The sequence below is a fragment of the Argentina anserina genome, chromosome 6, assembly GCF_933775445.1.
Source record: "Argentina anserina chromosome 6, drPotAnse1.1, whole genome shotgun sequence".
NCBI classification, from domain to species: domain Eukaryota; kingdom Viridiplantae; phylum Streptophyta; class Magnoliopsida; order Rosales; family Rosaceae; genus Argentina; species Argentina anserina.
Genome location: NC_065877.1, coordinates 32,097,093 through 32,111,010, shown reverse-complemented (window position 1 = coordinate 32,111,010; position 13,918 = coordinate 32,097,093). Strand labels below are relative to the sequence as shown.

General features: G+C 37.0%; 2 protein-coding genes across 2 annotated transcripts; one reads left to right on the top strand and one right to left on the bottom strand.

Annotated features, from left to right (window-relative positions):
* Positions 1-5,013: 5,013 nt before the first annotated feature.
* Positions 5,014-10,812, bottom strand: LOC126797631 (glutamate receptor 3.7). Its single transcript, XM_050524304.1, has 6 exons — positions 10,085-10,812; positions 8,094-9,439; positions 7,637-7,914; positions 7,425-7,456; positions 5,937-6,343; positions 5,014-5,633 (listed from the first exon to the last, which is right to left on the bottom strand). The coding sequence occupies exons 1-6, from the start codon at positions 10,341-10,343 to the stop codon at positions 5,223-5,225; spliced, it is 2,733 nt and encodes a 910-aa protein (XP_050380261.1). The 5' UTR covers positions 10,344-10,812; the 3' UTR covers positions 5,014-5,222.
* A 1,091-nt stretch (positions 10,813-11,903) lies between these two features.
* LOC126799425 (50S ribosomal protein L6, chloroplastic) lies at positions 11,904-13,681 on the top strand. The gene is made up of 3 exons (XM_050526627.1): positions 11,904-11,996; positions 12,403-12,708; positions 13,257-13,681. Exons 1-3 carry the CDS (start codon positions 11,962-11,964, stop codon positions 13,591-13,593), a joined length of 678 nt encoding a protein of 225 aa, XP_050382584.1. The 5' UTR covers positions 11,904-11,961; the 3' UTR covers positions 13,594-13,681.
* The last annotated feature ends 237 nt before the right edge of the window (positions 13,682-13,918 follow it).

Here is a 13,918-nt window from a genome sequence, read left to right as displayed (position 1 = left end):
GAAAAGTCTTTAATAAAAAATCCAGATTATTACGTACGATTGATACACGTTTAATTGTTTGATCAATGAGATTTTTTTTCATATTTGTAGTAAAAACAGTTATAACACTAGAAATCATTAAAGTGGACTAGATAATGTGTTCCGCCAACCTATTAGCTTGAGTTGGGGGCATTCTTCATTTCCATACCACTTTAGAATCAAACCCATTCTTTCACAACTTGGTTGAAACTGAATTAGAATAAGAGAATAACGGCAAGTAACTTTAACAAAGTAATCAATCTTATGGAATATATCGACCATCCAGAATGTGTATCCATGTTGACTCGCAACGAGGAACTGATTCGAGTTAAATTTTTCTTTGTTCAAGTTAAAAGTATTATGAGATTGAACTCATTGAAGAGATTATGTATGTTACGAAACTTGCATGCTTTTTCATATCTGATAACCATAATTTACAAGGGCATCAACGATAAAGTCTGTCTCAAATATGCATTTTCAATGCTAATTAACCATTTGCGTTGTTAGAGACTTTCAAGACAAGAAAGGCAGCATGATACATGTGTTCCTTAGAACTCGCATCTCTTTTTGTTTTTCTCTGGTTTAGGCTGTAACAAGTGTAAACAATGTTTAAAAAACTCTCATTAAGACTCGCTTCAGGCTTAAAAAATTTAAAACTACTTATAAAACACCTATGTTTTTTTGTCTAGGGCAGTGAAGTTTTAAAAACTTACACATATAGCTACGTTTTTCACGTTTTTTACGCATTTTATTACGTCTTAGAAAATTAACTTTTTAAGTAATATTTTATATTAATATATATTGTGTTTAAATTGATGAAAACTATCTAATACGTTTGGATTATGAATTTTATTATATATAAATGTAATATATTAGTAAGTTTTCATGTATATATGCTATATTTGTATGTATATAATTATACATGTACATATTTAACTACTAATTTTTTATAATATAAGACTTACACTTTATGTAACTTAAATTTTAAGACTTAGTACTCTTAAGAAAACATCTTAGGTAAGACTTCGCATTTTAAAACATTGAGTTTAACACAAAACAGTTACAGCGTTGGACTCTAATATGGGATCTTGGTGATTGCATAGCTTCATGGCCCTCGTGTCACCTCAACTGAAGCAAAATATCTGATCAAAAAGAAGAAGAACAAAAAAAAAGCCAAGCAATTCATGTTCTCATGCTGGTTTCTGTGCTTTAGTTCATGTGTCAAAACTACGTGACCTGAAAACTACCTGAAGCTTTTGAAAGGGAATCAAGCTACCTCATATGTGACTCGTAATTTTCCATCGTTGCCAGATATTTTCCAGGGCAGAGATTTTACTCTGGCCGTGGCACCGTGGCATGGTGACCCTAAAATAGAAACTCCTAAATAAGGGACAATGACTCTCGACATTAAACAATGTGATCATACATAGATATGCTCGAATTTCTTTGTCACTTGTACAAAAATCATTATTACTATTTGTATATATAGTTATATACCAGCTATGCATTATGGACCAGCAATATAAATTACAAGGCATCAAGCCAGTGCCTACTGCCTAGTGATAGAGATTTTAAGTCATGACTGGAACTGAGAATCAAATATTCTTTCATATTGTACAAAGTTTTTCATAGTTTCTGGATACTTTAACTACTAGGATGATTGATTATTCAATCATGATTGCATCCACCCCAAGCTAAATTTTCAATTTCTGTTACTAGAGCAGTGTAAGAAAATGTCAACTGTTTGCATAAGACAAGAATGGGGCTAATGTTGTAACGACCCCAAAATTTCGAGCATAAAATCTCAAATTTTGAAGTCATGAAAACACTAAAACAATCTCAATGAATCGAAATCATTTTAAATGCCACAGGGGATCATTACTGAGTTCACAATACAACTCAGACAAACCAATTATTACAAACCAAATTTATAATTCAACGTTACATCAAATGGAAATGTAATAATCCTCACAAATTATCACAAAAATCCACAAATAAATCCTCACCACAAGCTGGAAATAAATAATTTCAAGTCCTCTGAGCGGTCCGTCACTTTCCGCTAATCCACACCTGCGGAGTTATCCCCTACACCATCGTATTGGTGCACCGGGATTGTAAACACAAACCCGGTAAGCTTTACAGCTCATATGAGTAAAACGTAAATAAAACTCGTATATCACCATATACAAAAATCCACAAAAACATCAATAATAAATGCACTCATGAGTCAATGGACGACCCATCTGGTTGTCCATAAATAATAAAATGCAAGTGCTCATGAGAAATTGGGCAACCCCTCTGATTACCCAAATGCATTTATAACACTGGTACTCATGAGCGCCGGTACACCTCTGTTACCCCTCATGTAGTACACCGTCGACATTGGGCAACCTCCTGCCACCCAATGTCCAAAAATATGAGTACTCATGAGCCGATAACTCATCTGTTACCTCACATGCAGTACTCCGGCAGACAGACTAGAGCTCTAACTGTATCGTAACTTTCGCCCGGCCAAAGACTAGGTTCCGACATGCCAAACTGGTCCGAAGACATAAACACGTCCGAAGACAAAAACTCGTCCGAAGACATCAAACACGTCCGAAGACAAAATGTTTTAACAAACTCCATGTTAAAACCACATACAATAATCATCGCCTCATATTGTACAATTAAATCGACATGCTCAATATATAATCTCATCATCAAAATGAATATATTCACAACGAAATCATGACAGTAAATAATATAGCAAACTATATATATGTACTTATTTACCATTAATACGAATATATATTCCACTATATTAAGTACATGTCATATTTCACTCTTTAAACTTTTGCATAATCTTGAATCACTGCAAGGGTAGATTCGTATTTAAGTGAGATTTTACTCACCTTATTAACTCGAGAGTAATTCCACAATTTCCAAAGGTAATTCCTTTCCTTGATTTATCGATCACCTTGAAAAAATAAAAAAAGAATTTAGAATCGTTTCGTCAACCTTAAATGCCGAAACAGTAATAATAAGTCACTGTTCAGCAATTTCTGGTTTTACGAAATTACTGTTCACGGAGTTACTATTCACGTATTTCTGTACAAATATACATCGATTATGTATCCATGTACGTATACATATTGTTTACGTATTTTCTGTACGTATGAATACTATTCAAATGTAAATATTGTCTCAGTAAATATTAGTTACTTATTTACCCTTCTGAAATTACTTTTTATATTTACTTAAAGTAATTTATATTTTTATTTACCGTACGTAAATCACTTTTACATTTACCGCACGTAAAAATAAATTACAAATTTACCCTTCAGAAACACTGTTCACGCGCCGCCGCACGTGGCGGCGCGTGGGGTACACGCGCCACTCACTGTGGCAGCACGTGGGGCGCACGCGCCGAGCCTAAAGCCGGCGCGTAGCACGTCACCGCGCCCCATTTCTCTTCCTTTCTCCTCCCTCTTCTCCTCCACGGCCTCACGCCGCCTCCTACCCCCTCCACGCACCCACATGAGCCGCCTAAGGCGGCGGTAACCCCTCCTCTTTTCCTTCTCCTCCGATCTCCTCCAATCTTCCATAAATCCATCCAAAAACACCACAATAACATCACAACAACTCGATTCAATCAACCCTTACCTTGTTCAAGCCGTGAAAGCATCGGAGAGGCGCCGGAGTGGCTCGACGGCGGCAGAGGAAATCTGTAGAAACTTGGCGACGTCCTTGCGACTTCACGACTGCAGGGCACAGGCTGGCGAGTTGAAGGGTGGCTGCGGCCTTGCAACGTCGTTGAGCCGGGCGGTGCGTGTCACGGCGGCCCAAGGAGGCAGATCGTCGGAGGCGATTTTTCTGAGGTGAGGGAGAGAGAGTTCGGGGAGAGAGAAGAGAGGGAGGCGGAGAAAGAGAGGAGAGAGAGGGTTTCCAATTTTGGAAACTCTAAACTGATACATTTCATTTTTGTACTCATTTCCAAAATCGGAAACTAACTTCCGTCGTTAATAACTTCCACGTACGACTTCCGATTCAAACGCATGACACGTCCACGAACTCGTATCGACGAGCTCTACAATTTTCATGAAGGGAGTTTTCACAACCGAGCGACGGAATAAAAGTCGATATATATATATATATATATGTTGCGGAAACGTAACGTTTTTCTAAATAAACGTTCCGAGAACATTTCCGTTTTCGTTTCGAAATTCCGCGAACCACCAATTGTCGTTTTGAATTAATTTCACAAATTTAACAAATTGAAAATACTTGATAATTAGTTCCGAAAAAATTTCGGGTTATTACAAATGTTCTGGTAATTGGACCCTATGGTGCTAAATGAAGGTAGGGTACAGTGAAGATTATCTGAGGATTCTTATGGTTGTAGGGCAGCATGAAATGTCCGCTATATATAATTGTGTTGGCAAATCTAAGCATGAGAACAAGGATCTAGGACAAGAACTATTTAGTTCTAGGAGTCCAGGACCTGAGCACCACAACAATGGCAAGGAACTTGGACCACTGGAAGGAGCCAAGAAACTTCTCATCTGTGCATTGTGCATTAAGGTGGATGCAATCATGCAAGGCTGCAAAGCAAGTCATTTTATCACCTTGCACCAACCAGGCCAGTGAGACAACCAATCTATTATTGAGCTAGGTTAATTCGCAGTTACCGTTTACACCATGTAAATGCATTCCATCATTTCGTTCGAACAGTGAACTCGTCCTTTTTACTAAATAATCAGCTATTTGTTTTGTATTATCCCTTTGAAGCCTTATATTTCAATTTCATATGAATTTTTCCTGAGAAGAAAAAGTACTTGTAATATTACTAACCAAAAATACTCTGTAAAATTTGCTGCCAATTTTTTTTTTGCCAGAATGGAGCAGTGAAGCCCAAGTAATTTAGCAGATAGATACAGAGGTGATATATTCAGGATTATCCAACATTTCCTTCTTGATACAGGATTGCCTAAGAATGTCTGAAGATAATCTTCAACCAAACAACTAAAGCTGCAAATAGGTACTCATGTCATACAGAATAGTCTGCCTCAATTGAGCATTGAACTAAGAAGGTGATTATATACATGATTTCTGAGTATCGTAATATTATGATCATTTACCAGCAAGAATAGTACTAAAAGTTCTCAATTTGTGCTATGAAACATCTAAGCTTTTCCTTCTTTGACAACATATCTAGATACATATCAGCTAACCTGAACTTGAGTTTTATCATGATGAAACATTCTCTTAATAGCTTCTTCCTTCTCGTCAACGAAGTCAAAGAAGTTAGATATAACCTGAGAACATCGAGTATTCGATGAGCTTGTGGATAGAGGAGGAGAATTTACTTGTCGTCTTTTGTACCGGACAAATTGATAAATCATTCTCATAAGAAACACTACGAATGCAGCAACAGAGAATGCACCACATAATAGATACAAACCCCAAAAGCTGATCATGTGGAGTTGGTTAGGCTCAACGTTCTGATCCTTATCACCAGGACAACCCATCTTACAAAACCATTTCTCGTGGATCTTCCGAAGCTCTCCATTCTCAGAAAGTTTCAAGATTGCAGTTGACATGTCAACAGCTAAGGGAGAATCCTTTTGAAAGGCCTAATTTATGTAGATGAACAAACAAATAAGAGGAGGTAACACAAAATAATCAGCAAACAAGATACCAAGAAAATATAAAGGCTTGTTTTCGTGATGTTGTTCTAACTTTGTAAAGAAAAATACTTCTGCCGCTGTATGATGGATACAATAAATGAATATAGATGCAAAAATCTCCAACCTAAAAAGTAAATGTAATATTTAATGTAAACCAGTAAGGGAACATCTGCATTTGCAGTTTCCCTGAACAAAGTATCAAGTACGCATGTATGCATATCTATTGAAGCTATAGATAAAGATACTTACAAATCCCCATCCGCTCCTTGTAAATGTTTGCCCAATAATCCCAAAGTCTGTTAGCCTCGAGAGAAACAATTCTATATAAGTTAGCTCATCTATAACAGCTCCCACCCCTCCATTATCTGGCCCTTTCCGCAGTGCTCGCTCATACTCTGCTGGGGAACCTAGAGGAATAAGTCTTGAACGAGGAACGTAGAGGGTGTCTGTGAGATAGCTATAAGCAAATGATCCTACTTGGTACCCTATGGGCAAATTGCTTGCGATCAAGCTATCAATTCCAGTGATGGGTGATGAAAGCTGCTGCACTGTAAGGATTGAAGTCAAGTTTGCAGTATAGCTTGACGTAATTACCATCAATACGAAAAGCCATATCACCATCACTATCCGACCAAGTGGGCTCACAGTATCTTCTTCTGCAATTGATGAAAGAGTACACACTTTACTATAACGTTATGTGACACCAAAGTTTACAAAAACAAATAATCTCAAATCCAACCGACTGTTAAACAGAAGCACCACACAGGCACACGTTAGTCTAATTCATCATTTTAAATACAACATTACTATCAATATATTGATAAACAATATTCAACAGCAAAACTAGAAGTCAAATAGTTCAGAGCTTATAAAAGTCAATGCTCTGTGTATATCCTGTTTCCTGTACGAAGATGACTTGTGTCAATGGAAAGAAACTTGTCAATAAAATTTTGAACAAAAGGACTAGTAATGGCAGCCCTCATACCGTTGCCATTAATGAAACCATAGAACACAAATTGTAACAACCTCCCGAAATAAAATCAGGACAGCGTACAACACCTATGCATTCCAACGCACACAATTTAGCAAGAAGTGCAACAATGGCAACTCCATTTGCTTTACAAAGGGGGTGACATCTTTGAAAGAGGACAATATGACATAAGACAACAGTTATGTCATTAGCGGCAAAGTGTAACACGGCCTTCCGAAGATGCTTATATATAAATTATAACTTTATTAAATCCCCTTAAACCATCTCAGCCTTACATATGTCAGTGATATCTGCTCATGAACTTGTCATTATATTAATATGCAACAAGTTTTAATATATGCATGCAAAATTATAACTTTAAAATTCCTAAGAGAAAGCATACGAGATGAATGATGAAAAAATTTAAACTTCATTGGGAACATCATGTGGCACTGTGGAGCAACAACAGCTGATGTAGCTTGTTAGTTCACTGAGTGGCAATGAAAACTTAAAATGAACTACAGTTCACTATGCATTTTAGTTTCGAGCAACATTGAAGTTTCTAGTTTTTGCAGACAATGTATAATTGGCCAAATAAAAAGATAATGTATAATCAATGACATTGTATCAGAAAACACTCTCCTAAAAACGACCTTATCATTCCTCTATTAATATTAAAACTGGAAATTCGGAAGTATTGCCTTACTCCCTTAGAGAACCAGATAAACTAATGAGTAATAATGGTGAAAACACAGACAGATGCTTACGATTTTTCTTGAAAAGTGTTGAGAAGCTAAACCTGCAACAAGAAACAGCAGAATGGCTTCAAAACCAAGTTTCCCAAGTACGTATATGGTTGGTTAATTGAAAATTTAGCTCTTAAGAAAAGAGAAATGGCACAATAATAACATTGAAGATATTTGGTTTTGGGAAGAGTTGTACTTGTAATGGCCTACATTTCAACATTTAGAAGGCTTACAGGAACATTGTAGCAAGCTGCTTCTTAGGGGGACCTCGAAAATCATCATTGACTCGATGCTCAAGAATCCATATAACAACTGCTACAATCAGAAACGAAGCTGCTGTGACAGACCAGAGCTCCCAAGTAAATGGTTGAAGAAATACCCAAGCATTCGATTTTGAATTGCTAACAGGCGCCACTATCACTAACCCTGTGGTAGCATAGGGCTGAGAAAAATCTACAATCATTGTCCGGTTTTTCACAATTGCAATGTCCCCAACAGCTGCATCAAATACCTGCCAAAATTTTCAATTACAAAGTTTTGATCAAATGAAGTACAGAGATATTACTATGGTCCTCCATAATGTCCGATTCGTACTTGAAATGTAGATTCTTTCGAGCTATCTGAAGGTGCTAACTCATACATCATGTATCGGTACATTATCTTACCCCAAAGCGAGTAAAGTTTACTTACATTTTGTGCCACCATCTTCACAAGCTGATCATAATTGGGATTAGACTGACCGTCCCCAAAAGGTACAAATCTGTAAGGAATATCATATGGAACTAACTTCCGTGCTGCCATGAAGACATCAATACAGTATCCTTCAATCTTGTGGCTGTTGTTCTGTTCTGTAGCAAATTCAACAAAACTCACTCTTTTCGGCACTCCAATTCTCAATGGTTGTTCATCATCTGCAATTACCCAACCACGTGGTGTAACGGTATTTCCACCTGGCCAAGTAACAGTGCCAAGCTTCTGATCCAGCGGAAGATTGCTGCTTGTCCCTTTCTTAACAATTTCTGGAGGCGAAACAGAAAACCCTGAATAATTAGACCAAAAACCAACAGTATGAATTGCCATCTTCTCAATATTTATGACATCAAAACCACCACCAACAATGTTTCTGTCTTGATTGAATTTAACCTGACCAGTTAAACCACTCATGTTTGTCTCCAATAACTTCTCCCGAAGAAGAGGTCCACCATCAAATATTTTAAGCTTCCGCAGCTGAATTTCAGATGCTTTCAATTCTAATATTTTGTCAAGCACAGAGAATGAAATATTTCCATGTTCATCTATATAACGTTCAATCGACTTTGCGACTGTCCAGATTGTATCATAAGCGTACAGTCCATAGACATTTAACTCAGAACTTGCTAGACCTTCTTGCTGCATTTTTTTCCACCTAGACATATATGCACACTTTCGATTGGACTGTGGAATATGTTTTCGTAATGCAACAACACCATCAAGAACAGCTAGTGAAGTGCGATTCATTGGAGAGAATGAATCTATGGTAGTAGAAAGCCAATCTGTTGATAACCACACATAATCACTGGTCATCATTTGAAGTCCTTTGGCAACATGAAAGATCCTCAACCAGGGGTCAGCCTCAATGTGAACAACATAGACACGAGGGCCAAACAATTTGGATTTATTGAGCAAATCAGCGAGATAACTTTGATTAAATTCGACGGGCAAAGCCAACTTATAAGCAATTTTTGACATTGTTCTCTCAAGTTCATCAGCTAATTCAGATATTCCATTCCTCCCATATTCATCATCCACAAAGACAGCAATTACCTGTTTCCACCCATAGTAATCGACCAAACCAGCCATGGCAGCCATTTGATAGCCATCACTTTGCGTAGTCCGGAAGAAGTAAGGGAACTGAAGAGCAGACAGAGTTGGATCGGTGGCAGCATATGAGATAAGAGGTACTTGAAGACCATTAGCAATCTCAGAGATCCCATGAGCTATTGCAGAGGACTGCGGACCAATTATGGCCACTATATCTTTGTCAAGTACCTGAAATGCTGGGCAGAGAAGTATGCTTTTACAATAATGTAGGTTCACTAGGTTGCAATAATTTGAATTCTGAGTCAAGTAGAGTATCAAACTTACCAAAAAAGGAAAAGAATCATAGAAAAATAAACCAAACACACTGCTTGATAGTGTGATAAAAAGGTAGAGTATGCATATTTTTGAAGGGATTACTTTACATGAAGGATCTGTTATGCAGTTGAAATGGACACGAATGGGAGGAAAACAGCTGATAAAGGGTTTGTGATGATGAAAAACTTCCTTTTACAGTAATATGCAGTAGCAGAGATGAAAGAAATATAACATCAATTTTGGAACTAGGAAACTGCATAAAGTATGAGTAAATCAGCAACAATTATGAGATGTTCCATAGATTATAGATTATGTAGTACTAAGCAAATTGAGATAAACTTGAACCTAGGAAACTGAAAAAATTTACGCATGAATGACTTCAAAAGCAATAGACACAGAATACAATATCAATTGCTAAAATTAGTTCATGTACTGTTATGTCAAATTTCAGTCAATAAAGAAAATTCACAACTGCTATAAACAATAAGAAATGGTAATCATACTCAGAGTACCAAAATTACTAATCAGAATCTTCTCCAAAAAAAAATTACTAATTAGAAAGGTACCTTCAATGGATCCCAAGAACACACTACGATCTGCATCCTCCATAAACAACTTCAGCTCTGTGCCATTGAGTATTGTTGAATCTGCATTAACATCAGAAACCGCTGATTCCATAGCTGGCTTTGCAACTCTACCAATAACAGAGTCCAAAGTAAAAATGGCCCCAACGTTCACCACAGAAGGCTTTTGGCAGTAAAAAGCACCAGTGAGCAACACCCATATGAGAGTGTGAAGTGCCAAAACCACAGTATAATATCTCATACTGGAACAAAGTTAAAACCCAGCAGTATTCTAATTCCTCAAAGTAAAGACTCAACCTTTAACGAGTTCTTCAAAAGGATAAGTATAAAACATATTATCTTTGGATAAAGATGAAAACTTTAAAGCAAGGCTTTGTGAGGGTGCCAAGAGAATAACTAATAACTCCACATAAAGAATATATTCCAACTTCTTGATCACTACCCAGTTGAGAATGAAACTCAAATTTGATGAAAACACTCAAACTCCAAAACTGAATTATTCAAGTATTGAAGTTGCGAACTGTCACCAATGAAATATTGGTTTCCAGAAAAGATTGAACTGAGAACTGGAACATGATAGTTCAAAGCCAGAAGTCCACAACTGAAGTTCAGACAGAGCTCATAGAACTGGGTTTGGTGAGAAAAGTAATGGGTATGATTAAAAATAAGGAATTCTGAAGTAAAAATGGGATTGTGGTGGTTGAAAAATTGAATTTGGGATCTGGGAACATGAAGTTCCAAGTTGTGAGAATGAGAATTACATTCTGAAGGAGAGCATTTTGGGTCCACTTGCATGTCATATTCTCAGGGCTTTTCCTTATTCCCTTTATTTTTGAGGTCATTTTTTGCCTGTGTTTCTTATCATCGTTAGTACGTTTACTACGTTACACGACCATGCTTAAGTTCTTAATCACCTTCGACCAAAAAAAATAAGTTCTTAATCACCTAAACTATGATAAATACTTTTCTCACCCAATAAATAATTCTTCTTTTTTCTTTCTAGTTGAAACCAACTAATATTTTCAACAGTCTCGTTTACACGATCAGTAGCTGAACGTGAAATTCATGTTCAACTACTATTTGATGTAAATTTAAGAGTGAGCAGAATCTTTTTAAAATTGAGTATTTTTATTTTCAACTCTTGGATTTACATCGTTTAGCATGAATTCTACAATGACTGACCGTGTGAACAATACTGATATTGTCAATAGTCACTTTCAAAATTTCATTATTAAATTCTAATAGAATAAAAATAAATCATCAAGAAAAGTTAGAAAATGTCGGCTCAATCACCTTGACCAACAAAGTCTTATGAGCATGCTTGCATCGTATGTAAGTTCAAACCATTATCGAAAAGAGCTTGAGCCTTGAGATATCATGTTGCATTTTCAAGAAGTTTACTCTGAAAGGGACAATTACCGCAAAAATTGTAAAGTCTAAACATACAATAGAGATTTTTCCTAGCTAAACAATCAATGAGGAAAACCCCATCGAAAAATAATTCATACAATATTACACAAAAGGAAAAAAATATTGGATTTTTCAATTAAAATTAAAGAAAATTTTCTACTTCCTAGTTTCATGACTTTCATCTGCTGATACATGCCGATATGCCTGATATGCATACATCTCTCGACCAAAAACAGAAAGGGTCATGATATCACAAGGATTATAGGAAAGCCCAAGTTTATATTTTCAATTGTAAAGGCCCAAGACTTGAGGGCAATTCCGTCATTCGACTAGAAGCTGGAACCGGATAACAAAGTCCCCATCCTCTTTCTGCTCTTCTCATCATCGTTAACAGAAGCAAAAGGGTTCACACTTGACAGAATCAGCTGATGCGCTCAAGCTCTTGAACAATGGCTTCCCCAATCACTTCCTCTTTCCAAACCAGGTCTCTTCTCTTTAATATCTTACTCTCTCTCAACTCTTCTCTCATATGCAATTCTCTTACTCAGTCGTTCACACCATTATTACTCCACTTCTCGTTTGGTCGCATATCACATTGCACAAGGTTCATTCTTTATGGTTTTTGGGTCACAATATTTGCTATAAGAATGTGAAAGTTGGAGTCTTTGTTGTTTTCCTTCAGCTAATTTTGTTTAGAATCTAGGGGAAGTAAACACCCTTGTCCCCAAATGCATATAATTAATTAATTATACAAAAACATGTATGTTTATGGAGTTTCTGTTACTTCTGTCATGCTAGTGTTTGATTAGTGTTGTTGTAATGGTAAACTTGGTAACTGTTGTGGAGGGTGTTTGGTTTTCTGAAGACTGGTTTTGGTGTTGTGTTTTCAGTAATTTGCGGTCGGCTTTTTTTGGTGAGAGAAAGGGTTTCAGTGTATACAGTGCTCCTGCAGCTAATGTTGGGTTTTTGAAGAAGGCTGTGGAATGTAAGGAATCGAGAATTGGGAAGCAGCCGATTGAGGTGCCGACCAATGTGACACTGAAATTGGAAGGTCAGGATATTGAAGTGAAGGGCCCTTTGGGGCAGCTTTCGATGACTTACCCACGAGAAGTGGTGGTAGAGAAGGACTCTGGGTTTCTGAGGGTCAAGAAAGCTATGGAGACAAGAAGGGCCAGTCAAATGCATGGTCTTTTCAGGTAAAACTACTTCCATCCTTCAGCCATTTACTTTCAAATGAGATTGAACTTTTCAATTCTTCATAATTTTTTTTCTTCTCAAATTGTGTTTTCTGTTGATCTGTTGAATTCAAGGATATATTGAAACTTCTAAAGAAAAGGTATATGAGATTGGGAATAGATAGAGTTGTGGTATTGTGATATGCTAATTTGTCATTGGATGTTTGCTTTCCCATATCATAGGTAGTATGTTTAACAAAATATATGGATTATTGCTGGGTAAGAGAGTAGGTAATTCAAAAACAACTATGCAAGTAGCCACATGTCCGAGTAATGTAGTTTGTGGATGGTGTTATGTTGCCTGGAATGACACCTCCAGTTCTCATGTTTTAGAAGTTAGTCATTTAATAGTTTTTTCGTAACTGTTATATTCCTGAATGTCTTTTCATAGTGTTTACCTGGTTTTAAAGGAGAATTAGATTTAGCCATGTTAGGGCCAAATTGAAAATCGTCAACGCTTGTCAAATATCTTTAATCCTTCAGTGCCTCTGTTTGGATAACTTTTTTAGGACACTTACGGACAATATGGTGGTGGGAGTATCCAAAGGATTCGAGAAGAGGCTACAGTTGATTGGTGTTGGTTATCGAGCAACATTAGAAGGAAGGATCTTGGTATTGAGTCTTGGGTTCTCCCATCCAGTTCGGATGGATATTCCAGATGGCATACAAGTGAAGGTGGAAGAAAACACCAAAATTGTAGTTAGTGGATATGACAAGAGTGAAATCGGCCAGTTTGCTGCTTCCATCAGGAAATGGAGACCTCCGGAGCCATACAAAGGTAAGGGAGTTAAATATGCTGACGAAATTGTAAGAAGAAAGGAAGGAAAAGCAGGAAAGAAGAAGTAATATTGTCTTTCCTTGGTGTTGGTTTATTTTTGTAATTTCACATTTGCGCTTGTCAATATGTATCAAAATTATTGAGATTATTGCTGCCTAGCTGTCGTTTATTCTTCCGGTATTCTGCTTGTTAGTTCACTGTAGCTCGTGGTACATGATTCTTTGATCATGCACAATGCCCTGCACGAGTCCGTTTAACTTGTTCACAATACTAAGTATTAAGATTTGGACAGTTAAGTGATAATGATGCGTGTAAAACACCATTTGCCAGCCTATCATCCCCTTGAATAACTTCCCGAGATGAAAATTGCACCGGCAAATCCGCCAAGGTGCA